This window comes from Colletotrichum tamarilloi (assembly GCF_030869305.1).
Source record: "Colletotrichum tamarilloi strain Tom-12 chromosome Unknown Scaffold_1.1, whole genome shotgun sequence".
NCBI lineage: Eukaryota > Fungi > Ascomycota > Sordariomycetes > Glomerellales > Glomerellaceae > Colletotrichum > Colletotrichum tamarilloi.
The window spans coordinates 794,801-819,942 of NW_026849384.1; the positions used below are offsets into that span (position 1 = coordinate 794,801).

Here is a 25,142-nt window from a genome sequence, read left to right on the forward strand (position 1 = left end):
GGCCTGGTTGGGCGGGGATCGGAAAGGGGGGTTGAGTTTGTTGTAGCGTCAATGACGGCCCCTGGCCACTTAAAGGGCGGACTGGAGTCTTCAAGGGTCCACGCATGAGGGGGGAAGTAGCGTAAAGTTCCTAGGCAAGGAACTTGGAGACAGACGCGCTGTACGCACCGTGGTAAGGTACTTCGAGGTATTAGCGAGGAGTCGGTCCAAGACAACTTGGAAATCTCACCTCACCACCTCACGTATCCGCACTTCACGGGCGCCTGCCCATATTCAACTCCCCCATGCCTTTTATTGCATCTTTTGCAACTTCCATGCTCGAGGACGCTGGAACCTCCTTCCTCGACGTGGTGCATGTGGCCGTCTGTCGCCTGGAATCCGCATGGTAATGATTAGTGAGGAAGCCAAGACCCAGGTCCAGTATCCGTACCTACCTTACCTTCCCTGTGTCGTCGTCAAGCTCCGCACCCGCAGACCCGCGCGTCGACTGCACTGCTCTGCACCTTACCTGCGTGCCTGCCTACCTTACCTTACCTTGCCGCTCCGCACCTTCCAATACAATACCACTGCGTACCTACCTGCGATCTCTCCGAAACTGAAACCCCTTGCTTCTCTTGAATAAACCCAACGTCGAAATCTCACCCCATTTGGGCTGAAGCCACCGACCGCCTTTCTTTCACAGTCACGGTCGCATTTGCAGTGACGCCAGCAGCAAGCACCACCAACTTACCTGCTGCAAGGCAAACAATCCCGATTCGTCTGGCCTCGTTGTGCCAAACCCAGACCTTCTCCAACCTTGAATTGTCACTGCTCTCGCTGCAACTACCTTGCTTCGCACCCGCCGGGCTGACAGACGACTACCTACCGCCAAACCTTGGGTAGGCCACTTCGCACAATTATCACGGGTGCCGCGTCCTTCTCTCAAATCGACTTGCCAACTTTCAAAAATACAAGAATCGCACTTTCCGCTCACGAGTGATTGCAGGCATTTTTAGCAGCTTCGACTGTAGTCTGCTCTGTAATTCTTCGAGGTATTTCAATTTCTGGTCTGGCTGCTGATACCCATCCCTCCTTCCTCCTCCAACTACATCCCACCGGAGGGGCAGCTCACGCCTCCTACCTTGCTTGACTTTGCTGACGCTGCCTACTCTGCGCAGGATCCCACCTACTCCTATGGTTTCGATATTACCGCGCGTCGATAACGATTTCAAACAATGGAGAACGAGCCGCCTTCCGCGACCTCGAGGCGGGGTCGTCTAATGGGGAAGCTCTTTGCCCTCAAAGAGAAAGATCGCAAGCCCACGGCCGAAGAAACGGGCAATAATATCAATGATTTCCTCAACGGCCCCTCTGATACCCTGCAGGTCAACCATGCCTCGCCTTCCACCGCCATCCCCCAGCTTTCGAAGCTCGATATCTCCTCCGCTACTCGCTATCCACAAGCCTTGTCTGTTGCTAGTCACTCACAGCAAAGCCTGAACCCCCCGAACCAGTACTCCGCCCGCAGCCCTGGCCTAAGCCCGGGCATCCCACCTCGGAGCCCGCGGCGTAGCAACCGAAAGGGCTTGACCGTTCGTTTTGTGGACCAGAAACCCGACATCATTGGCGAAGGTGGTGATGAGTCGGAGATCCCAGCCATTGAGGTATCGAGGCGCAAGAAGCAGCGACCTCCTCCGTCCCCACGACGTACACCCGTGGCTGCTGTTCACGACTCCCCGCCGAGAGCGCCCTCAGCGCCGAAAGAGGACTCAGACTTCATGCCTGGCCGCCTGCGACGAACACAGACAGGCTTCTCCTCTGTCAGCAACGAGCCCATCGAGCCCAAAGAACCCCCTCCAGCTTATAGAGAGGTGGCACCAGGTAACGCAGTTTCGGCGCCATTCCTAGACACCCCGACCATCGCGAAGAACGAGAATCGAAAGTCCTTCATCGAGCACCAGCAGGCGGAGATGCGACAAGCAGAGGGCAAGGCATTTGCAGAGGCCGCACGTCAAGCTGAGCGGGAGGAGCATGGAGGCCAAACGCCTCTCGTACCGCAGATAAACGAGTCCCCAACCAGATCTCCAGTGCCACCTAGCAAGGTGCCTCTCCAGCCGAGATCCCCAGATGACTACAGAAAGCCTCCCGAGCAAAGCCCCTCATCCATATATTCCAGCAGCACCGAATTCAGCCAGCAGCAGAACACAGCTGCCAACTTCTCTCGGCAGCCTTCTGTCAATTCACAGTACCACATGGCGCCCCCATCTGCAACAGTTGCCTCGAGACAGGCATCCTTCAACTTGCATGATGCAGTCCTTGCAGTTGGTGATGACGCTCTGAACACATTCGTCACTCGCACTCGCCACTTTAATGAACTATTCAGGCTGCATGCCGAGACAATCAAGCCCATTTCGGCCTGTTCACCGCTAGAGCTATCACGTGCTGCACTGTGGTGGCTCATCAAAGGACGCACTGCTTTAGAGGTTGCAATTCGTGCACGACCTGGTAGTCCTCAAGACCAGATGCAGAACGAGAATGATCGCCAGCAGGCATATGCCAACCTTGCCAAAGGCTACTGGTTGGTGGAGGAAGCCATACCTGAGGTGCAGGAGAACAAGCGCCTTGCGCCCGATGCAGGCATTACTGAGATTCGCTCAACGTTGGTCGGCGCTCTCAAGAAGCTTGCCGTCTCAATGAAAAGAAACGGGTTCCTTCCGCCTGAAGAGGCGTTCTTGCCTCAGACCATCGACAAGTCTATCTGGGTTGAATATCCCCGACTGAGCGTTGACATGATTGCCTTGCTCACTGCCGATTCATCTGCAGCCATGACGGGTGTTGTTCGCACCCCCTCTGCTTTCGAAATTCTGGAGACTCTGCCCCCTAACGATACTGCTGAGAACTTCACATTCGGCAGAGTGAGCACGGACGTGTTCTTGATGGAACAAGGCATGGATTCTCAGAGATTCTACTTCCCTTGCCTCCTGACCATGGTCCGACCTAACAAACAGCACAACTTGGTCTTTGTTATCGCTAGTCAACACGGTGAAGTCAACTTACGAATCCAAGGAAATAAGAACTCGGGCCCGACCTGGGACGATGTCCGCTGGCGCAATTCAACCCACTCACTCGAGATCAAACTGCCCAGAGGCTTCATGATCGTCGTTCAGTGCTCACAGCAGGACTACCGAATGCTGTGGAATATGTACGATTTCGGTGCCCAGGTGCAGTCGACACTGTACGCTCGATCCGACGAGCACTGCGTTTTCCGTTCTACCCTTCGGTCATTCCAGTACTTCGACTCAAATCCCAATTCCCGGGCGTTTCCCAAGGAAGCCGTGGCAAATTGCGATGTGGCTCTGTTTGAGAAGATTCATAAGGAGCATGCTGCTGCAGGTCCACGCGCTTACCATAGGGGGTACAGAATCGTCGTGGTGACAGGCCCTCGCACGAGAACGCTGAGCGGTGTCAACCACACCTACACGCCACAGATGCCAATCCCCTTCAGTTTCCTTAGGTCGGACGGAGGTGATGCTGCCTTGATGCTCAAGTACGACAATGTCAACCCGGATCCGAACAAGCGCATAAAGGTGAGCATGGTGCTCTCGTTCGCTGATGAGGGGGAGCGGGCCCAGCTTAACAGCCTCATTTCCGGTACTTCTGTGCAAAAAGATGAGACGATCTACGCAGATGTGCCCCTTATCGGATTCTCCATGTCGACATCGTTGCAGGATAGCAAGTATCTTCCAGGCGTCAGCCAGATCCCCTGGACATCCCTTCGAGTCATCAACGAAGATGCCGACGACGAATATCCTCGGACAGTTCTAGCCGACAGATTACGAGTCATCGTTGAATCCAAGCAGGGTTTACTCACCGACCGAGTGAACCTGCAACCCGGCGAATTGCGAGTGAGGCTCGAGGTTCAAGAGACCAAGTCTCTCGTGGTGATGCGCCAGCCACAGTTCGACATGACTGCAAACGTAGCAGACGGAACTGTTGGCAAGGAGATCCCCAAGGCTATGACCGAAATGCTCCAAATGCTGCAGACGACCCAAACAATTCGCACTTACAGCTTCCCGACGCAGAAAGATCTCCATGCCTTCCAGGCTGCATTGACTGGATTCCGAGTCGTCTTCGACGGCCTCGCCGCTACCTTTGCAATTTCTCGACGAAGAATGGTGGTTCCGATCCACAAGAAATGGGAGGCGGGATTGACTCGAGTCCAAGTGGTGCAACAAGGCACAATCATGCAACTCCTCGCGTTCTTCCCAGACTTTCACCACGGCCAGTGTATGAACTTCGTTTTGAAAGGCACGGATGTATACGAGACGTTTTCGAGGAGCAGTAAAGCTGGTATCAAGTTTGTTGACGCCAAGTTCCCCATGCCACGCATGCCCAACGGCAGCGACGGACCGTCAGACGACATGGGATTCATTTGTCTGGACCTGCCGGACTTGCCGGGTGAGCACGACGACATCACGCTCCTCTTCGAAAACGAAGCGGGTAAGTTTTCCTAGACCCATTGCCGAATGGACTCGGGCTCATGCTAACTCCCGAACAGAACGCGACCGGCTGACGCAGTGTCTACCGGCCACCGTCAAGGGTTCCAGGTCACTGAGAGGCCGATAGACGAAGCCCACTCGAATTGACAAGTAAGGAGCTGTGAGAAAAGCGAAGAATTATCCAAAGCATTGTTGTGGTTGGAAGCAAGACCTGGACATTCGGAAAAAACAAGATACCCATCAATCTGTTCATCACATTGCTTTGCGAACAACGAATAGCGAGAAAGGAGAGATGGATTAAGCACGGGGACGGAAAAGGGCAGAATCCGCAGCCTGAAGATGGCGGGTGGATTTGGCACTGGTTTATACCGAGATGACAAGTGCCTAGGCACTCGGATGATGTGGCAGGTCTGGCCGGAAGACCCGGGACAGCCGCCATGGTTTGCGAGGCTAGGCATCGTTGGGAGCCTCTCCAGAGCGGCCTACTTTTTTTTGTGTGGTTTTAAGCAGCAACACGACCGGATCATCAGGGTTTGGTCACTGTTTGGCTGCCTGTCAGGATATCATGGTGGTTGTAGAGCAAAGGGCAGGCATCAAAGCATGCGCCTACGAGCAGCGTGCCTTTCCTTAGGTAGAAAGGACAGCAGCTTGACAATGATACGCGTATTAAGTGACATACGACGTGTATCCGACACATACGATGGTGCCGAAAAACGCGAGTGACATGGGCTATGGTACCCGTGCGGGCCATTCGTCAATAAGCTGTGTATGGAAACAGAGCTGTCCATTCAGTGGTCCACCAGACTGGAACGTCGTGGACCTCTTGGTCGAAGGGCGTGGGACTTTGAGGGTATGAGGTCTTGGTCTGCAACTCGGAGTGGTTAATATTGCTTGGAAGTAGCAGCACTGCCACAATTGACCTGCATAATGGGGGTGAGATGCCTGGGCACGCCAATCACCTGGGTAAGGTAGGTGACTTGGTCTTGTTGAGATCTTGTTCGGCGTTCTCCTCTCCATCTTCAACTGGGATGCTTCCCTTAGGTACCTAACATATGCACGTATAGACAATTGCTAGCTCGTTGTAGAGCATTTCATTTGGGTAGATACATATGATTTGGTCGAAAGCTTTCAAGTATAAAATAGACGCGAGATGGGCCAGGTCCTCAAGATGAGATACCTTTCCGTATAAGTCTCAATAATTAGTACCCTGCAGCAGGGCGCACCGTGTAGTGGGCGAGGGATTCAAGCATTTTGAACAGAAGGGGGAGTCGCTCACTGCATGATTGGCTTATGAAGAGAAGCTGGCGGGCATGTGATTAGGTGCAGGGTAGCACAGCATTTGATGGTATTGAACATGGGATGGGACGGAACAAAGGAGTGGAGGGGGGGAAGCTGGGGTGACAGACACTCCCGTGCGAACAGATACGGATGCGCGGGTTGGCATCTCGATGGCTCGCTCGCTCCTCCCCGCCCGTTGTCACTTGTGGGAAATATTGCGGAAGTGCAGATGAACACCCCAGTGTTTTGAGTGACTCTTCATAAGGTGATTCGGGTTTGTCGGGCTACTTTAGGCTTCTTCTTGGGTACCATTGCACTGGACTTTAGAGATGATGACAGCTAGGTTGGGGAAAGCACGGCGAGGTAGGCAGCTAAGGTAGCGGTGCACGGAGCTAATGGAACATGATGGCATTGGAGAAATGGACAAAAAAAAAGTTTTCCAATGAATGGCGCGACGTCATCACCCCTCCTCCTCCGCCGTCCTCCGTTGTGGGGTCCCCTCCGTACATCAGCGACGTAAGGACTGCATGGGAGCCCAGCCCAGGCCACTGGCGACTGGATTGGTGCTGACCATCACAGGTAGCTAAGAGCTGCTAAGGTAGGCGTGGAGGTAGCTTCCGTCTACGACCTTGCCCAAAGTTGCCTCGTTTTGACACCAATCTGCTCTCGCCATTGACAATTGCTAAGGAATCTACCAGGCAATCGTCATCTTGTGCCACCAAACTACATTGTACACGGTCTTGTGCTCCTTCCTTACGACTTCAGACATGGGAACTCATCTTTGACCTCAGTCTCTTCTCAAATTCCGGCCGTTCCTTGGTTAACCAACAACCTGGAACAGTTACCTACCTTCATCGACCTTCATCTGACATCCGCCTCACCCTTTCCGCTTCGCCCGGTCTCCCAGTGGGCGCCCAGTTACCTTTTTTTCCATCCATTTTGTTCTCTACAGCTCTGGTTTACGTTCCAGCTCAGGTTGTCAGGGCCGGCAACGCCCAATCGAAAACAGCAAGCGAGTGAGACATCGATAGGTCATCTTTCCTCCCGCCAGTGCCCTTCGCCAAGCGGGCCTCTTTTTCTCTCTCCAACTCTTCGCCTCTCTAAACTCAACATCATTAAACCCGACTTCTTTCTTTCCCACTTTTGCATCCGACTGATACGTCCCCAACCTTTATCCTCCCGACGCTTCCTTCGCCAGCAAACCCTTGCCCCGGAGAAACTCAAACCATCTTCGGCTTTATCGACCAACAACTACTTTTAGTACGACAGGTTCCCACAAAGTCCACTGTTCAACTGCTGCCACTCTTCACTGCCGTCCCCTCGCTCTCGCTCGACTACGTACCGGGCTGCGAGGCCCCATCCTTTACTTGCCGACTCTACCCCTACTTGCAGCTTCAAGCAACCAGCAGACGCCTTTTAGGGGAGCACTGCCCCTCATTCCAGCAAGAAGGCACATCCCGGGCACCGCGCCGATAAGACCGATAGCGGTCTGAAAGACAACTGAGGGGCATCGCTGCACCCACCGCCCACCAAGAGCCAGTCGCAGTCATGGGTTTGGTCCATGTGCCAGGAAGACGCTCCAGAGCCTCCAGCCTCAGTGAGTCTTACCAGCCCTAGCGTCACTGCCTGGTCCGTTGTCTGGATAATACCAGTCGTCCCCTCCTCGTCGCGCCTGTTGTGGACTTCATACAGCGGCAAACTCGCGCGCCTTCTAACACCCTTTTCCCTTTACATACCCTTACGGCCCGTTGCCCGTTTCCCTATACCCTGCTTGTTTCCCTAGTCGCGTACCTTGGCTCTGGCGTCTTCCGGGAGCCGAAAAGCCTCCACTCCCACTCTCCAAACCTCTGTCGTGCGCAAATCGAAGAAAAAAAGTTGCCTCCAACCATGCTGACCTCTTGGCTTTCCAACCCACCAGCTAGCAATCGCTCGAGCATCGACGAGGCCAGAGGCGCTGCTGAAGATGACGACACGACTGTGGTCGAGGCCGACCAGGGCAACGGTGAGTGAAGCCTCTGCAAGAAACGTTGCGCCCGCATTTGCCTGCTCGCGGGGTGCTTCACGCGCACTCGGCTAACATGGAGTCCAGTGCTCGGCCACATCATCTCCCAGCTTCGTCCGGGAGCTGACTTGAGTCGCGTTGTTTTGCCAACCTTCATTCTTGAGCCCCGTAGTATGCTCGAGAGGATTACAAAGTCAGTAGTCTCCGAAAAAGATGCGGGTTATGAGACCTCCTTCGCTGACTATGTGCGTTTGTCGTAGCTTCATGTGCCACCCCGAAATGCTCCTCCCTATACCCGAGATCGACGACCCTGTACTACGATTCGTCTCCGTTGTCAAGTTCTACCTCAGTGGATGGCATATTAAACCACCGTCGGTTATTCCGAGCTACCCGTATAAGCCGTATACATTGCTGACCTGTACCCAGAGGAGTGAAGAAACCCCTGAACCCGATCCTCGGCGAGGTTTTCTCCTGCTACTGGGATCTGCCCGATAACACCAGGGCATACTACATCTCCGAGCAAACATCGCATCACCCTCCCAAGTCTAGCTACTTCTACATGGTCCCCGAGCACAACATCCGTGTTGATGGCACACTCAAGCCCAGGAGCAAGTTCCTCGGAAACTCGGCGGCGAGCTTGATGGAGGGCACAGCGGTCTTGTCGTTCCTGAATAGGGGCAAGGTCAAGACAAAGGGCGAACGATAGTATGTTGGTCAGGAAGCCGCTCGTGACATGATACGCTGACCTTGAGACCAGTATCTTGACACAGCCAAACATGTACGCTCGAGGCATTCTCTTTGGAAAGATGAAGTATGAGCTTGGAGACCACAGCTTTGTCCGGTGCCCAGAGCTCGATTTGGTCGCCGACATTGAGTTCAAGGTGAAGGGCTGGGTCAGCGGTACCTATAATGCGATTGGTGGCTCAATCAAGCATGAGAGCACAGGCGAGGTCCTTTACGAGCTCTCGGGCTTTTGGAACGATGAGATGTTTGTCAAGGATGTCAAGGTAGGTTCAGGATGATGCTGCAGTTTTGACACGTTGCTGACAGCCTCAGACCGGTCATAAGGAGATGTTCTTCAACGCTAGACGGTCGAAGCCCAGCAGTCCCCTGGTGCGGCCAATCGAAGAGCAGGATGAGCGCGAATCTCAGAAGCTTTGGGCACCGACAGCTCAGGCCGTAAAGGATCGCAACCATGAGCTTGCGACGGACGAGAAGACCAAGGTTGAGGACAGACAACGCGAGGAACGCGAGACAAGAGCTCGCGAAGGCGTTGAATGGAAGCCTAGGCTTTTCAGAGCTGTTCAGGGCGGCCCGGGTGGTCCTGAAGAGGGCGAGGAGGAGCTGGAGTGGATCATCAATGCTCACATGTGAGTACATCTAACTCTCACATCGGATCAAGAAATACTGACACAAAATAGTGACCACACGAACCCAGAGAAGCAGACTGAGCAAATTTTGGCCATATACCCTATTCTTCCGGGCCAGAAGCCTTCTACGACAAACGCCATTCCTCCCCACAAGCCCTCTGCGACAGCAGAGGCCCCAGCCCCGGCCCCGGCCTCCGCTCCGATCGCCCAGCAACATGTTGGAGGCAATGACTTGATCGATTTCGGCGACGCGCCAGCTACCACTCCGGCAGCCCCAACAGCAACTGCGCCTGCTGTTCAGCCACCAAGCGGTATTCCTCCGGCAGCTCAGGAGGCGCGGAGTGGATCCAAGGACATCGAAGGGATGCTCAACAGCACCGGAACGCAAGCAAAAGAGGGACCATTGATGGACTTCACAGACATGAAGAAGAGCGTACCGCCGCTGAAGAGAGCCGATGAGAGTAACGACAGCTTCCATGATGCTTTGGAGTAGATCAGAGCCAAGCTATTCTAGGACGCACGTCCGTCCCTCTGGTTTTTGTTTTCCCCTCCCACCCCATCTGGCGAACCCCTTTTTTGCCAAACATCACATTAATTCACCATGGGAGGCGGATCTCTGGCTAGAGGGGATGGAGGAAAGGGAGGCTGGTCGGGGGGTAACAAACTATAAAGCTTTTGCATTGGCGAACACCCGGGGAAGGGGTTTGGTAGAAAAGGGATACCTCTGTAGATATGTATAGCATTGCTTACTGCTCAGTAATAACGGCACTCAACTGCGGAGAAGTTGTTTGGACATGATTCACTACCAATATCCGAGGCAAGGGTTGATGATGATGATGCAGGGGTCGTAGTTGCTCTTCGATTTGGAGGCACTACTTAATCTCACATGTTTTGTTACATGGTGCTCTGCCCTTTCAAGAGTTTCTCCCATAGTACCCCAGCCCATCCCGGAAACGCCATAAACGCCGCTCTCACCCTCTTTTTTATTTGGTCTTCCAATCCACCCCTTTGAGACAGGTACGGGGGATGGGTATCAAATTCTCAATTTCTGGGGGTTTCGCCTTGCACTCTTCGTCTTCCTCTTCCTCCTTCTGCTGATTAGACCTGTCGTGACATGATACGACATGCCAATGCCCGGCGGCCCGGCTTCCGGCAACCTCCAAACAGCCTGGTTTGTTTTGCTCAGCCGAGCTTCAATGCCAGAGTTTGATCATCGTCCGCATCCTTTGTCGTTTGGAACCGTCGCGCTCTGTTCCGCCTCATACGACAACGATACGCTTCAAACAAACAGCTTTCAATCGTTGTGTTCCCCTGAACCGAATTACCATCCCTTTCTTGCTCTTTAGTACCGACGGCGCGTGGGTTCGGGGGTAGGCGAGCGAGACGGGCTCCTCTCGTCGCGGCCGCGGTCCTTGAGCCACTTCTTGGTGCTGAGGGTGAGGTCGCGGTCGAGGTCCTCGGAGGGGTTCTTGCGGTGGATGAAGTTGCAGAAGCCGCCGCGGACGCAGCCCTCGCCCGAGTTGAGGCGGCAGCAGGCCTCGCGGAAGTCGGTGACGGGGGAGAGCTCGCAGTATATGGGGCGGGCGGCGTACCACCGCGAGTTGAGGTCGTCGCAGGCCTTTTGGGCAGAGTCTTCGTATTTGAAGCGGGCGTAGACGTTTCCTATGAGGTCTGTGTGTCTTTGGTTAGTATACGATCATCTTCTTAAGACCACTAGAGAATGGGTGAGAGGGAAGGAAGAAGAGGACGACGACGCACGGTCATTGTTATTGTCGCACACCACGAGCTCCTCGAGCTCGCCGTACTTGCAGAGCTCGCACCAGATATCCTCGTAAAAGGCGTCAAAGTGGTTCTGCAGCTGGGACGGGTTCATGCGGTTCTTTGGGTCGTAGGCCGGGTTCTGGTAGAGGTTGGGCATGAGGATGGTCTGCGAGTAGCTGGGCTTGACGTGTTTTCTCGAGCAGCGGTCGCCGTGGCGGCAAGCGCCGATCTTGAAGTAGAAGGAGCAGTTGACCTTGTCGAGCTCCGTGCCGAAGATGGAGGCGAGGAAGTTGGCCATGGTTGCGGTTTAAGACTGTCGTCGCGCTGTGGGTTTCGAGTGTGCTTGTATCTGATATGTAACTCCCGCGTGGTGAAGTGATGGACGATGGTTCTAGATGCTTGATTGCTCGTTGGGAGGGAGAAATTCGATTGTCTCGTTTGGCGGCCGCGTTTTTTGATGGAGCTGCGGAAACGGGCTTGCTTGCGGCGCGACAAATGCGACGGGCCAGAGGTTGGAATTTCTAGCAGCCTCGCGCGCCACGACGATTAGTAATGTTGAGGCTGGAGCTCGGCCTGTGGCTAGAAACGTGTGGCTCGAGCAGTGGTGGGTTCTAGGCAGTTCTTGCTTATGGAACCCCGCTGATTGTGTTCAGGGACTGGAATAAACAGAGTACGTACCGGCGTTGCCAGCCGATGGTCTGGAACGTTTTGGGCGAATTGTGTGGTTTCTCGTTGTTTTACGATAGAATCCAAACATTCCCAGGTCAGCCTTACAACGGCTTTTTCTCATTCCAGGTCCAGACAATGATCCTCGGTTCTGGCACAATTCAATGTTCCCCTCATCTAAACAGGCCATAGAGGCTTGATACCAATCAAAACGCCTTGCTCGACCTCATTGCAATGCTGGCTTCGATAAGTTGCTTCTTGAGCTCCTCATCTGAAACACTGGGTTCTCCTCAACCCAATGATATCGGACTACTAGTTGAAAGATGCCAACAGAGGGATCATCATTTTGGTCTAATGCTATGGACCGGCTTTCAGATTCGTTTGTGCGTCTGCTAGACTAAATGATGTTCTGCCCACCGTAACTAAAGGTTCACTCATCCGATGACGATGACTTGTCGACAGAAGTCAAAATTCCGAGGTGTACAGTCTAACCTCAGGTCACGAGACCACACTTAGATGGAAAATCAACAAACCCGCGCGTCGCTGAACAATCTCAATAAGGTTCCTTCCGAGAGATGATGAAAATATTCACGGTCTCCGGTGGGAAGACATGGTGAAACCAGTCGTTGGACGCGCTATCTCACTTGCCGACCAGTCGCCGCAGTCCCGCCGTTCCAGTCACTCTCGGACTTGAAGCCAAGCAAAAACCCCCCCAAAATCCACTAAAACATCCCCGAGAAGAGAGGTGGAGCAAAGAAGACCAAGCCGTGCAGCACCATTGGTGCAACACCGGCTGACTGTGGTGAAAGTGAACCCCAAAACGGCCCCAAATCAATTGGAGGCTTGCTGGGATCCTCCCCGTTGTCGCTGCATCTGTGCTTTCCCACCTCCTGCAGGACATGCGCAAACTTCCCGCCCGTGCGCATCTAACGCGGACCAAAGTCAACACAACTGGTCTGTTGCTTCGACAGCCCTCGACGCACACTCTTCTCTCCCGTCCCGTCTCCTTCTCTCCCCTTTTTTAGTGTACGAATAATTACACCACCCTCACAATCCTTCCTTGACCCTTCTGTGTACACTATTTCCCCCTTGTCGACGGAGCATCCTAAAATTCTTTTTTTATACCCACGATCGACGCCATTCCCTCCGTCCACATTTGCGAGGGATCTACAGAGAAGCTTCTGCCCGTGTTCCATCTTGCTTGACACGGACCCTCTTCCGCCAATCCTCGAGATCTTCCGTCCGATACCCTTTGCCTTATATAACCCGACCCGAGCGCTTTCTCTCTCTCACAGCCGTGGGCCATGACTACGACGGACGCGACTCTGTACTCCAACTGCTGACGACCTTCTGTTCGACAATCGGTCACAGCACCGACGCTCTTCCTTCCCGCTCCGAACCTGTACATACCTTCTCGACGCCGCTACCATGGATCAGGCCGATATTCCCGCGCTTCTGTCGCGCCTCGCGAGCGACGAGGACGCCGCCAGGAAAATGGCCGTCTTCAAGCTGCAGTCTTCTATAAACGACCCTGCCTTTGCCGACGTTTTCATATCCTCGGGAGGCCTGGTCATTCTACGACGCCTGATTATGAGTGCGGGAGGAAACACGTTGGCGTACTCGTTGCAGAGTTTGACGCGCCTACTGGAAGTAGACATGGGCTGGGAGATATTTGAGGGATCGTCGTCAGGGGATCTCGTGGAGCGTATTGTCGAATTGATCGTTACGAACCCTCTTGTCAACATTTTGCGCGGTGCTATGTCGATCCTGGTCGCCCTCGTCGGCCACACACAGTCTTCTCGCCCGACGACCCCTCGCACGCCGGGATCTTTTGGTTTCAGAGCCCTGAAGCCCGCCGTCGCAGTCTACCCGCAGTTCTTTGAGCTCGTTATCGCCCAGCTCCAGTCCGCCGACCACGCGCTGTGCGCCAATGCCCTCATGCTCATCAATGCCATGATCCGCGACGCTGTATCCAGCGACACCAACATCACGAAGGCGAACAACCCTGCGATGGAAGAGTGGTCAAAATTCATCAAGCGCTTGCAGGATCTCGGTCTTATCAAGGCAGTGTACAACCTGATGCAGAGCTCGTCACTACAGGATCTTGCGCATCCTCTGCTTGAGTTCCAGTCCTTGACTAAGGTTCTCCTGAGAAAGTGGCGGGAGGTGAGGGTTGACCTCGAGCGGCCCGAGCACAGGCGGGGACTGAAGGGACTTCACCTTGCCAGCAACCCAGAGAAGCAAGTCAATGGCATTCACCGGTTGGACGAGGTCAATGAGCTTGGGAAGAAGGGAAGCCGGCGTCACAACCCTGAGAAATGGAGGAGACTGGGCTTCGAAACCGAGAGTCCTACACAGGAGTTTGAGGTCCCTGGTTTCTTGGGCATGATGGACCTGACAGACTACGTGCGCAAGAACGAGGACAGCTTCCAGAAGATGCTTCTGGAACAATCCACAAAAGCAAGGAACGAAAGGTGCCCGGTCGCTAGGGCAAGTCTCGCGGTAACGATGATCCTATACGACCATTTCGAGGTGGAGAAGTCGGACGTTGAGGACATTAAGGGTTACCAAGGCTTGGACGGTATTAAAAACAACGAAAAGCTATTCCGTCCGCTCCTCCTCCAGTGGTCGCGACTCCACACGGCCGGCCTGCAAGCTTTCTTCCGCGTATGGAAGTCCACCGCTGCGGAGCACCTGGATTTCGAAAAGGTGGCAGAGCTGGTCCGAATTCTCATCGAGCAAGTTGTCGGCCAGGCAAGCCGGACCAAGGACGTGTTGGAGGTCGAGGAGGAGCTGCTTGAGTACGACTGCACCAGACTACGAGAGCTTCAAATGGAGCTTTTGGAACTGTCGTTTGAGGATCAGTGGGGTCAGCATTTGTATCAAGTCCGTGAGGAGTTGAGGCAAGAGGCACTTCAGTTTGTGAAGGAGCAGCGGATCCGATGTCTGCTCCAGGGATCTTGGTTCTCCAAGCCGCTACCGCGGCGAGACACCAACCCTAGAGACGAGAACCTCAAGCGCCGTTTGTATACGCCGCGCCCTTGGCGGTTCGCTAAGCTCTCACACAATCGCCGGTACCTACACTACGCCGACTTCGAGGCACAAACAGCACAGGATCCGGGCCTTGACATTTTGACGGAAAAGGTCGATCTCAGTACCATCAGCTCAGTCGTGTCCAATGTGTCAGCCTCCAATGAGGAAAGCCGCAGCGCGACTAGTAGTTCGACGCTCAAGAACAACGTGACAGTCAAATCGACAACCAAGATCACCATCTTCAGCTACGCCAATCCCGCGGAAGCTGCCAACGGCGGCGATGCCAAGGAGCAGGCTATCCTGACTCTCAACCCGGTCTCGCACAGCCTGGCGTCGGAGTGGCTTGACGGTCTGTTGATGCTGCTCAACCAAGCCCCCATCACAGCCGAGACGAACAAGCTTGTGAACCTCGTGAGCGACTTTGGGCTCAAGATTAGGCTTCTCAATGTGAGAATCGAGGCTGCGTATACCGGGCCGCCACCAGGCGCCGGAGTGATACCTAGCAGGGACGGCCTCGACGAAGACTACTTCTACGACGTGTGAGAGATTTCGTATGACCGGGACGGTGAGGGCTCAGGTCATGGAATGGAGAGCGGTCCGAAATCGCTGTTTTTTCCCTTTGTGATGCTGGTTTTTTCTTTGGTGGCTTACATATACCCGCGTTTTCCTCTTGCTCTATACCGGCCAGAGATGTAACGAAATGGAGCCAAGACAGGGAAAAAAAACTCTTGATCAGTTGTTCTCTCTGGCTTGGCCGCCTACAATGAAGCATAGCGAGCGGTCCAGTGGCGTCGTTAGGTAATCATGGGAAGGAAAGGCTTGGATTTGGCAGGCGACGATTTTTCTTACAGTGGCGAGAATGCTACTATATATGGTGGACAGGTCTTTGGTGGGTTTGTTTAGCTGTGCTGGCAGGGCTTCTTTTCTTGTTCTCTCTCTTCATGTATGCTCATGCCTCTCGAGAGCTAGGTCTTGAAGACTTGCTCGAGTATATTCCAGACGTCAATACTACAACTCATGAACATATTCTCGTTGGGACAGGTGAAGGGAAGACCAAGTGTTTGAGTGCGCGTGATGTCTTCGGCTGCTGGGTTTTCACGATTCGTTGGACTTACACGCTTCTCCTGGCTTGAGATTGCGCACTGTTCCTTTTCAGCAATGTTGTAAGTCGGTACGATATTGTCAGATGGTCGTGCTAGTGGTGGTTCTCTTGCCCACGGTTCCGCGCGACTATAGGTTGAGATGGAAGTCCCAATTACCCGATCTTCTCTGGTGCCGACTTTCTCTACAACGTGAATTCCTTGTGCCATTGCTTTATAACTCCGCAAGGCAAGGAGTGATCAGGGAGCGAGCTCAACAGGCAAGTTCAAACCAGTTCTGTATTATCTCAAAGCTTGTGACCCGTACTCCTATCCATCTACGACCTCGCCAGCCTTTTGGAGGACCGGCTTTCCCACCCCGCCGCCCTCTCGAACCCATTCTTGTGGAAATAAAAGTCCTCGAGCGCTTGCCGGGCCTCTTGGCTGCTGGTCACCACAAACGGACCATGCTGCACGACAGGCTGGTCCAGGGGTTCACCCGCAATTAGAAGAATCCGCGCGCCAACAGTCGCCGTGTCCGGAACTCGCATCTGCACCGCGTCGCCCTCCAACCCAAACACGACAGCTTGGAACTGCTGTGCCTCCATCCGGTCGTCCTCGGTGGAGGAGCTGATCTGCGCAGATCCTTCGACGACGTACGCCATCGCGTTCCAGCCCTTGGGGACTTGCTGGGCTATCTCGCCGCCCGGTTGGATTTGAATGTCTAGGTACCATATCGGCGTATATGTTAGGTCCCTCACGCTATCGACACCTCCAGATACGCCCGAGATGACTTTCACAGTAACCCTCCCGTCGTCTAGTTTCGCGAGCGGGATCTCCGCAGCCTTGAGATCACGGTACCGCGGCTCGCACATCTTCAAGTGTCGCGGCAAATCCACCCACAACTGTAATCCCGCTCCACTACTCCCGTCCTCGGACGGGATCGGCTGCTCGGAGTGCATGATCCCCCTGCCGGCCGTCATGAACTGCAGGTCGCCGGCGTGCAAGATCCCCTTGTGGCCCGCAAAGTCCTCGTGCTCGACGGATCCCTTGAGGATGTAGGAGACGGTCTCCTGGCCCCGGTGGGGGTGGTCGGGGAAGCCTTCGCCGGTGGCGCCGTCCAGGTGGTCGAGCATGAGGAAGGGCGAAAAAGCGCGGAGGTGGTTGCTTCCGATGGAACGGCGGACGCGAGCGCCTGCGCCTTCGGGTTGCTCGGGGGCGGTGAAGATTGTGTGGACTGTTCGGAGGGTTGACATGATGTAAGAGTTGACTGTTGTTGGATTTTCGTCCGGGCTTCGGTGTTGTAGGTGTTGAAGTTCTATCAGAAAAGGGGAAGGTTTTCAAAACACACGGCTGTAGTGTCAGTCGATGGAATGAATCATTCATGGAATCGTTCAGCTTGATTCTTGTCCGAAAGGCGAATGATGCTTGTATGCGAGCTTCTCACGATCATGGCCAAAGTCGTGTAAGTGCCCTTCTAAGCCAGTGTCAATACAGTAGCACTTAGCTTATAAATACTATCCACCTCACCTAACGCTTACGAATGCTTACAATATGCTTTTCCAATGCCATATTTCTTCATTAGAGGAGCGGATCAAGCAGCTATGAAGGAGCTTTGTCGCATATGATAAAAGAGTCTACAAGACGGACGAATTTGGACAGCGGACATTTGAAGATTGCCGGAGGTGGTCCCGCGCGGGATCTCCAGGCTAATGTGCAATAGTGGAGCACGGCGGCAAGATCACTATCTAGGAACTGGGGTTAGAGGATCCCAGCCGCGCGGGACGGTTCTTAAAGAACTCCTCATCCGTGGGCTAGCAGTGAGTACAGATATAAGTGCGTGCTATTTTTTTTTAATTCCTGATCATCTTGGGTAGTGCTGTGAGTCTTTCTCAATAACAAGTTTGAGGTTGGCTGGTTGTTAGAGGGTTAGGGGCCTTGACTTCGGGCGTTTGGCTGGCGGCGCGCAGTCAATGTAGTCAAGGTTAATATCGCTGCATCTGATTCGAAATGCTAAATCACCAGAGGTGTCACCAGACTCAAGTTCCTAGACCTATCTTGCCGACAGGGATTTCAGAGTATTCGTAGGGCTGGGGAAGCTTCTATCCTATCCACCACCCCCGGCGGCCCCAGACAATGGCCCCCAATATCCACCCCTGCTCTGTTGGCTTCCCAGCCCCTCAATATCGGAGCTTCAGCCGCGGGGCAGTTTCCCAAACCAAACCTCAACCCCCCTCGAGATATACGAAATATCGATTACCTGCAACTCGAGACTCCGAACGCTTCAGCCGTTGTGAGCTGGAAAACCATACACAACAACACCACACCTGGATTCGACTTTGAAAGTTTTTAATCAGGATCAGAGACAAAGTAAACAAAAAAAGGGTTCAATGTCCAAAGTATGACATCACCCTCCCGCACCTACCGCCCTTGAAACCAAAGCTTCCCCGACAACCGCGGACCAACGTTCTTTCTCCCCCCCTCCGGACAACGCACATGGTCCGCCGCCTCCCGTGGACGCATCCACACCTTAAAGTCGGCCACGCCGTCGAGAGCAAAACTCAACCAAAATCCAGGAAGCGGGCTACGTCTACGGCCATCGCTACCGCTACCACCCCCATCGTCGATACAGGAACCCGCGATATCAGCAGTTACTTCACAGCTACGAGGAAAATGAGCTACCGGACCCCGCGCCGCGGCGGCGGCCGACGGCTAATGTATAATAGCGGCGGCGGCAGCAGCAGAACGACGACCCCCTATACACCCAATCGCGGCGGCGGCAGGACATATTCCCCCTCGCCCCCTCCTTCGCAAAAGAAGCGTCTCGACGGGCTCTTCCTCGAAGGAAACTGGTACTGCAACTGCCAGCCGCGAAACACGGCCAAATTCCTACAAGTCAGCAAGAACACGGCCAACAAGGGTCGGTGGTTCTACACGTGCGAGAAGCGGCGCGGCGGCTGCAACTTCTTTCTATGGGCCGAGGACGCGGAGAACAGGGCCGAGGGGTCGACCATGACGTTGCCGCCCATGCCGCAGGATGGTGCTGCTGCTGCTGCTGCTGCAACGCCTCGTCGGGCGACTGGCCAGACTCCAGGTGGTTTCACGCCGGGTACGGCTTCCACTATCAAACCCTCTGCGATGAGAGCGGCGGCGGCGGCTTCTTCAACGGCAACGATGGAACCGCCGTCGTCGCCTACGGCGCAGAGAAGCGCCGCCAAGCAAAAGTTCATGGATACCTACTTCAACAACAGACCTGTCCAGGTACCCGCGGAAGAAGAGCCAAACGATCTCATGGTCACGGACGAAGAAGCCGAGCTCCACGCGACACCCGCGCAGAGAAAGAGGAAGAGAGTCCTCTTCGACTTTGACTCTGACGACGACGACGGAGAAGAAGCACAGGGGCAGGGGCGAGGAGGAGCCGGGACCGACGACTACGGTCTTGACGACGACGTCTCCTCGGACGAGGAGAGGGCCATGACCGAGGCCATGGAACGCAGCGCCAAGAAGCTTCGCATCGAGGATGGTGGTGTTGGTGGTGGTGGCGGCGGTGCGCCTTCCACGCCCGCTGCGCAGCGTACGGTGCATGGCGGTGCGCTGCCTACGCCGCAGACAGTCAGCCGAACCCTCTTCCCCGACGCGAAACGCCGCAAGGTCGGCGAGGACGTCGTCGGGGAGATCTCCCCAGGCAATGTCTCCTTTTCGACCAGCACCTCGTCAGCGACACTCGGACGCTCAACAGCAGGAGCGGGAACTATGCCCCCTTCCTCCTCGCCGCCAACCTCGACCCCACAAGAAGAGCAGCTCGATCCAACAGAGGAAGTCATGGCCCTGCTCCACCAGGGTCAAAACGGCGTGGACGTCGCCGCCGTCAGAGCCGTGCTGGGCCGGTTCGCGATGAAGGCCAAGGGGCTGGCGCGGGGCCGGGACACGGTGCGGACGGCGCTCAAGGCCAAGGACGAGAAGATTGCGGAGTTGCAGGAACGGGTTGCGAATCTGGAGGCGCGGGCGAGGACGCAGAGAGAGCAGATTGCGGATTTCAAGGCTGGCATGATGGATTTGTATTCGAAGCATTGAGGGTGTCTCTCCGCTTCTCTCGGACAACGTCCTTTCTTGCTTTGGAGTGTGTTTGGTGTTTCGTTATTGTCTGGATTAAGGCGGTCTAGGAGGGAAGGAAGAGAGGCTTCGGATGGAGACTCGGGTATGGAGAGCTATCTACCCCGTGAGGTGGGCTAGTGGTCCATTCTCCCAAGGTTGGACGAAGATGGGTTATGATGGAGTCTGGAATTGAGGATACCCCCCGCTCGCACGCCCTTCTGTTATGGTTTACTGGTAGTAAGTAGATAGCAACTATGGAGAAGATGATTTCTCATTCTCAGTCCACCTTCTTTCCGTTTGAAAACCCCTTTTCTGTGATGAGGGTGTACTCCCATCGAGATTGGCACCGTCACATGAATCGGCTTTCGGTCGTTATAGAACATACTATAGTCCTCCTTGTTGGAGTACATGGTTTCCCTCGAGAATGCTAGCTAAATGAAGTTATATGTGCTGACGTTATTGCTCCCGCATATGCTGAAGTACCATCAACTCTAGTCTCGCCTCTCCCAAGTATCGAACGAATCGCAGAGAAAGAAACGCAGAGTTCTGGCAAACCTTGGGAAAATCGAAGAATGATGTCACAAAACTCAATGAAATGTAGAAATCTCGTCAACTGATTCAAAGTAATTCAGGTATTGTAGACGCGAAAAACCATTAAACGCCAGGGTTTATGCGGCTTGATGCCCTCAAATGTGCCAAACCCATGAAACCTGTCCCAGCCGACCCAACCACCCATGTATGTGAACCCAAGTTACGAGCCAGGGGATATCATGCTTTCTCAAAAGCTTACTGAGCAAGAACCTCGCGCAACATGACAAGGAAGTTATCCTTGAGCTTGTGAACCTCGGACACGGGCGGCTTGGCCGGCTCGCCGGCGCTCCGACGGAGTCTATCGCGTCTCTTGGCCCGGCGGCGGCGCTCGGCCTCGATAGGGTCGAGCTCATCCTCCTCCTCCGCCTCGTCTTCCTCATCCCCGTCCTCGTCGTCATACGCCATGTCCTCCAAGTCCATCTGGTCGAGGCCAAAGTCGGAAGAAGAGAAACCAGTGGGTACCAAATCGGGACCTCCGTTTCCTTCGGCCGCCATCTTTTGTCTCGTCTTGTCGTGATGCCACTTCTTCCTGGCTTCTTGCCATGCAATGAGTTGGTTAACCTCATCGATGACCTTGGCCTTATCGATGGCACCGGAGCTAACACCTCCCTCGAAGAGCGCATTGACATTCAAGGTGCCGTTTTTGGGACCCTTCCTCAAGAACTCCAAAATGTCCTCAATCCAGCCCATCAGCTGGTCAAACAAACCGTTGTCGTGTGTGTGGACCTCGTGCACAAACTTGTAGAAGTTGTGCTCATGTCTCTGGCAGAGATCAATGAAGGCCTGGACGGTCTGGTTCGGGTCCGCCGATGCGTCCTGCTCTTGGCATTTCTCAACAACCTACATTGCATGTTAGTGCTGTTACAGTAGTTTTTCACGAGACTGCCTACCTGAATCATGTCGTCAATGAACACAGCAAAGTCCGTGACACTGCTGTAAACGTTTGCCGACTTGTAGACCCGAACAAGGGGTTCGTAGAAGATGCTGAAGAGATCTCTGAAAAGCTGAAGTGTGACCGGCTGCTCCACCAACTGCAACATCATGGCCTTGTCATGCTGTCTTGTGCAAAGCTTCAGGTACTGCTTGAGGTACGAGAACAGCTGAGCACCCTGCTTCAACTCCTCGTCAATGTTCTCAACAGCGTTGTTGAAAGCGACGTAGGCGTTGTAGAGTCGGCCAATCTGTTCCGAGGTGAGACCAGGCTCAAGGTAATCCGAGCGGAGGATCACGACAATCAAGTCAATGTCTTCAGCAGTCGCTTCTTCCCTAATTGCGAGTTTGATGTGCTCCTCGGCTTCGGTATACATCTTCAGCTTGCCAGTAAAGGCCGCATCGCCGATCTTAGCGCCGAGCGTGTCGATAGACTTTTGAAAGCTCTTGATGCCGTCATTGAGGGTCAATGAGAAGATGCGCTGAAGAAGAGATCGGGTGCCGAAAGGTTGCGCCAGGAACACGTCCAAGACACCGGACATGACAGCAGCCGGGTTCGCAATTCTGATAACGTTCTTGATGACGGTGTAAGGAATGAGCGAGTGGATCCTCTTGGCTTGGGCGAAAAGCTCGGGAGAATTGTCTTCTGCAAGGAACAGGTGGTAAATCGTAGCTGCGACCTCTATCCGGAGCCACTCGGCGAACTTCCGGTACTGAATGCTCAGATCCTGGATGGTCTCCTTCTCCTTGATCTCTTTGAACAGTGACGTAAGACCGTTGCGCTCGACAATCTCTTGACGGAATCTAAACGCTGTTAGTACTTGGTAGTGGGGAGTACAGAGTGCAGGATTACGCACTCCTCCATGTAGATGTCGAGCTCGGCAGCGCGTTTCCTTGCCACCTCGTAAAACTTCTTTTGCTCTTCCACACGCATCGCATCGACTGCCTTTCTCCGTTCAATATCGTCGATATCGGCATCCGTCGGCGTGATCTGGTCCCTGGTGAGGAATTCCTCCATAGCCTTTGTTTGCGCAATCTGGGGGTTCGAGAGCAGTGTGCGAACGAAAGCTCTGAGAGAGACACGCTGGCTTTCACGCCACAGCGTCACTTGTTCGTTCTTCTTTCCTCCGAGGAATGGCAGGGGGCTCTTGGGCCTGCTGTCTGTTGACACTCGAGGCGAGTTGCGACCTGAAGTAGTAGAGCTAGCACGTTTGTGTCCTACACTGATTAGCATCCACAGCACCGTACGGGGATGAGAAATTCTCACCTAGCACCGACAACTTGGAGTGGGTGTCCTTTTCGTGGGGAGTAAGACCAGTCATCATGGTCGAAACAGATGACACCGAGGAGGCCGAAGAATCCGGACTTCCACCTCCCGTCAGAGAAGAGAACAGACCCGTAGTCGTCGTATCCGACTTGTTCTTCTTCGGCAGAGTGGGCAGAACCTTGCCCGGCAATTCGAGGCGTAGTCTCTTATGTAACCTGGCGAAATCGCTATATCTTCTACCGATGAAGAACTCGAGCTCGCCCTTTCGGTGAATGCGCATAATGAACTCCTGAAATCGACGTTAGCTTCTGCATTGCTCGCCCAGCAATGACAACTCGGGAGAGCCAGCTTACGGCATGCTTGTGAGATCTAATAGTCTTCCTCTCCGACGTGATTCGAACGGCAGCGATGTTCACATCCCAGCCATTGATGTAGTTGCCTTCCGGCAAGGCATGCATGACGCCCGTGTCGATGGCATTGCTGTCGACGACCTCGATCTCGGAAAAGCGTATCCTCTCCTCAAAGCCGGACGAAGTCTTGCAACCAGACACCATCATCAGCTCAACGAGCTTTTGACATTTGATAGCCAGCTTGCGCCGCTTGGTCTCTTCGAGTCTGTCTTCGGAGGATGAAATATTCTTCGTCGCAAAAGATTCTAGGAACTGTAGTTGGGGGTGGTGGAACGAGTCAGCGGAGCTAGTCCGGAGGAAGTGAGGGCGGTTTGTAATGGCGCGGGGGGAGCCTCTTGTCTTTTGCACTTACCACTTGGAGCTTGTCTTGCCAAAACTCCTTCTCTCTGGCCTTGTCGAGGAAAGGGAAATCGCGAACATGGTGTACAAAGATGTAGCGGAGGATGGGGAGCTCCGAGTCGAGGGGGGATACCTCTCCAACGTCGGATTTGAAGGGGGCGCCAAATCGCTTGAGAGCCGTGGGGGAGTTGAGCTCCGAGATTTCGTACTTGACTTGCTCAGAAACGAGCTCGCGCTTGAGGTCTGGCGGGGTGGAATGTTAGCACCTTCTCCTCTTTCTTGAATCATGTCAAAAATGACGGGCGGCTTACAATGCTCTTGCTTTCCTGTCAGGGACTGGCCCGGCGGGGGAATAGACATGTTGCTCTTGGAACGAAGGGGAAGCTCCCTGGTGACCGGGGCTTGAGCTGGGTCTACAGCAGCGCCATTCTGCGGTTGTTCTTGGGATGTCGAAGCCATCAGCGTCGTTTCTGTTTTTTTTTCGAGTTGTTTGAACCGTTCTCGGGGGCTGGCAAAGGTCTCTTAGAATGCCCTCGTTTTTCTTCGGTGCCAAGATCGTGGGAGAGAGGAGAGAAAGGTGGTTGCGGATTTGCGGAAGGAAGAAAGGGTCGAGAGAAGGTGGACAAGCTGACTGGCGTCAGAGCAACAGCTGGGGACCCGCGACGTAATAATCAATTTACGGACGGTACAGCGGTACTGGGGGGTGACTGGGTACTTGGGGGCTGGGCACGAGCCGGGTCTCAATAGTGTGTAGTGCGCGCGGCAGATCCCAATGGTTAGGTTGTGGTCGCAGGGCGGGCAGGGAGCGGGCCCAGATCGCAGTGGGGGCGCAGGCGGCGGTAGGCTGTAGGGTCGCTGTACGTAACGCGCGTATGGCGGGGTAGTTACAGGCGCTGCCCACTATGGTGCTGCGGTGAAGTGCACCTAGCTCTGGCAGCAACAGTGAATGAGGTGAGGTGGAGGGAGGAGGTACTTGGTTTGGTAGTGCGAAGGTACCTTGGCCAAAAGTCAGTGCTGTCAGGTGCTCGTCGCGGGGCCCTGTAGGTTGGGTTCAAGCAAGTGGGGGGGAGCCCGGCCGGAGCCTTATTTTAGTCCCGGTTCCCAAACCGCCTAACCTTTTTCCTCACTCGTTACCCTCGCCGTCTTTGGTGTCTATCATCAATCGCAAGGAACCCAGAGCCCTCCTTTTCTTGGTGTTGCCTCAGATGCTCCCCCTCCCGGATGTTGAGAGCTAGCTAGCTCCTACTAACAACTAGAAGCTGGGTGGCATCAAGATAACCTATGACGGGAGCTCGGCAGGTTACGTAGCGCCCAAGAGGTTGGATGAGACGAGACAGAATGAGCTTAGAGCTCGGTGAAGCTAAGCAAAAGATGTGATTGGGCGTTGGAAGGGGGAGCGCGTAGGTGTGTGCTGTGCGTCAGGTCAGCTGTGCGAGAGGCGAAGAGGGCTGGGCTGGATGGACGGATGGGAGGTGAGGGGGAGGGGATAGATCGGGATGTTTTTTTCATTTCTTTCTCACGTCGCGAGTCGCCTCGAGAAAAAGGCTCAAGCCCGGCCGGGACGGACGTTGGATATCCTTAGCACGGAGAGACGGCACGCAAGCGTCGTTTGGCGGGGTGAGAAAACACAGCAAAACTTGACAAAAGCAGATAAAACGAGGCAGGGGTCGTTTCTAAAAAAGCAAGGAACATCTTCCGTAACACGCGGAAGTACCCCAAAAAAAACCAACAGTCCCCAATTCTCTCTTCCAGTACACTGAGTGCAATACTTGTACGTCCAACTTTGGTGTAAACTCTGTGTGAACAGACAGACAGACAGTCAGTCAGTCAGACAGACTCCAAA

The 25,142-nt window shown here is 54.3% G+C and overlaps 7 protein-coding genes across 7 annotated transcripts; 4 read left to right on the forward strand and 3 right to left on the reverse strand.

Annotated features, from left to right (window-relative positions):
- Positions 1 to 1,214: 1,214 nt before the first annotated feature.
- CTAM01_00268 (uncharacterized protein) lies at positions 1,215 to 4,605 on the forward strand (the record flags this gene model as incomplete). Its single annotated transcript, XM_060516322.1, has 2 exons — positions 1,215 to 4,479; positions 4,538 to 4,605. 2 exons carry the CDS (start codon positions 1,215 to 1,217, stop codon positions 4,603 to 4,605), a joined length of 3,333 nt encoding a protein of 1,110 aa, XP_060388948.1.
- A 2,699-nt stretch (positions 4,606 to 7,304) lies between these two features.
- On the forward strand, positions 7,305 to 9,621 carry CTAM01_00269 (oxysterol-binding protein; the record flags this gene model as incomplete). Its single annotated transcript, XM_060516323.1, has 8 exons — positions 7,305 to 7,353; positions 7,675 to 7,758; positions 7,846 to 7,951; positions 8,019 to 8,129; positions 8,185 to 8,463; positions 8,516 to 8,765; positions 8,815 to 9,128; positions 9,180 to 9,621. The coding sequence occupies 8 exons, from the start codon at positions 7,305 to 7,307 to the stop codon at positions 9,619 to 9,621; spliced, it is 1,635 nt and encodes a 544-aa protein (XP_060388949.1).
- Positions 9,622 to 10,470: 849 nt separating this feature from the next.
- Positions 10,471 to 11,187, reverse strand: CTAM01_00270 (uncharacterized protein; the record flags this gene model as incomplete). Its single annotated transcript, XM_060516324.1, has 2 exons — positions 10,471 to 10,799; positions 10,887 to 11,187. The coding sequence occupies 2 exons, from the start codon at positions 11,185 to 11,187 to the stop codon at positions 10,471 to 10,473; spliced, it is 630 nt and encodes a 209-aa protein (XP_060388950.1).
- A 1,796-nt stretch (positions 11,188 to 12,983) lies between these two features.
- CTAM01_00271 (ELMO/CED-12 family protein) lies at positions 12,984 to 15,131 on the forward strand (the record flags this gene model as incomplete). The annotated part of the gene is made up of 1 exon (XM_060516325.1): positions 12,984 to 15,131. The coding sequence occupies one exon, from the start codon at positions 12,984 to 12,986 to the stop codon at positions 15,129 to 15,131; it is 2,148 nt and encodes a 715-aa protein (XP_060388951.1).
- An 874-nt stretch (positions 15,132 to 16,005) lies between these two features.
- Positions 16,006 to 16,923, reverse strand: CTAM01_00272 (pirin; the record flags this gene model as incomplete). The annotated part of the gene is made up of 1 exon (XM_060516326.1): positions 16,006 to 16,923. One exon carries the CDS (start codon positions 16,921 to 16,923, stop codon positions 16,006 to 16,008), a length of 918 nt encoding a protein of 305 aa, XP_060388952.1.
- A 1,240-nt stretch (positions 16,924 to 18,163) lies between these two features.
- CTAM01_00273 (uncharacterized protein) lies at positions 18,164 to 19,741 on the forward strand (the record flags this gene model as incomplete). The annotated part of the gene is made up of 1 exon (XM_060516327.1): positions 18,164 to 19,741. The coding sequence occupies one exon, from the start codon at positions 18,164 to 18,166 to the stop codon at positions 19,739 to 19,741; it is 1,578 nt and encodes a 525-aa protein (XP_060388953.1).
- An 807-nt stretch (positions 19,742 to 20,548) lies between these two features.
- On the reverse strand, positions 20,549 to 23,758 carry CTAM01_00274 (PX domain-containing protein; the record flags this gene model as incomplete). Its single annotated transcript, XM_060516328.1, has 7 exons — positions 20,549 to 21,193; positions 21,244 to 22,087; positions 22,141 to 22,501; positions 22,551 to 22,839; positions 22,904 to 23,212; positions 23,313 to 23,542; positions 23,611 to 23,758. 7 exons carry the CDS (start codon positions 23,756 to 23,758, stop codon positions 20,549 to 20,551), a joined length of 2,826 nt encoding a protein of 941 aa, XP_060388954.1.
- Between the last annotated feature and the right edge of the window lie 1,384 nt (positions 23,759 to 25,142).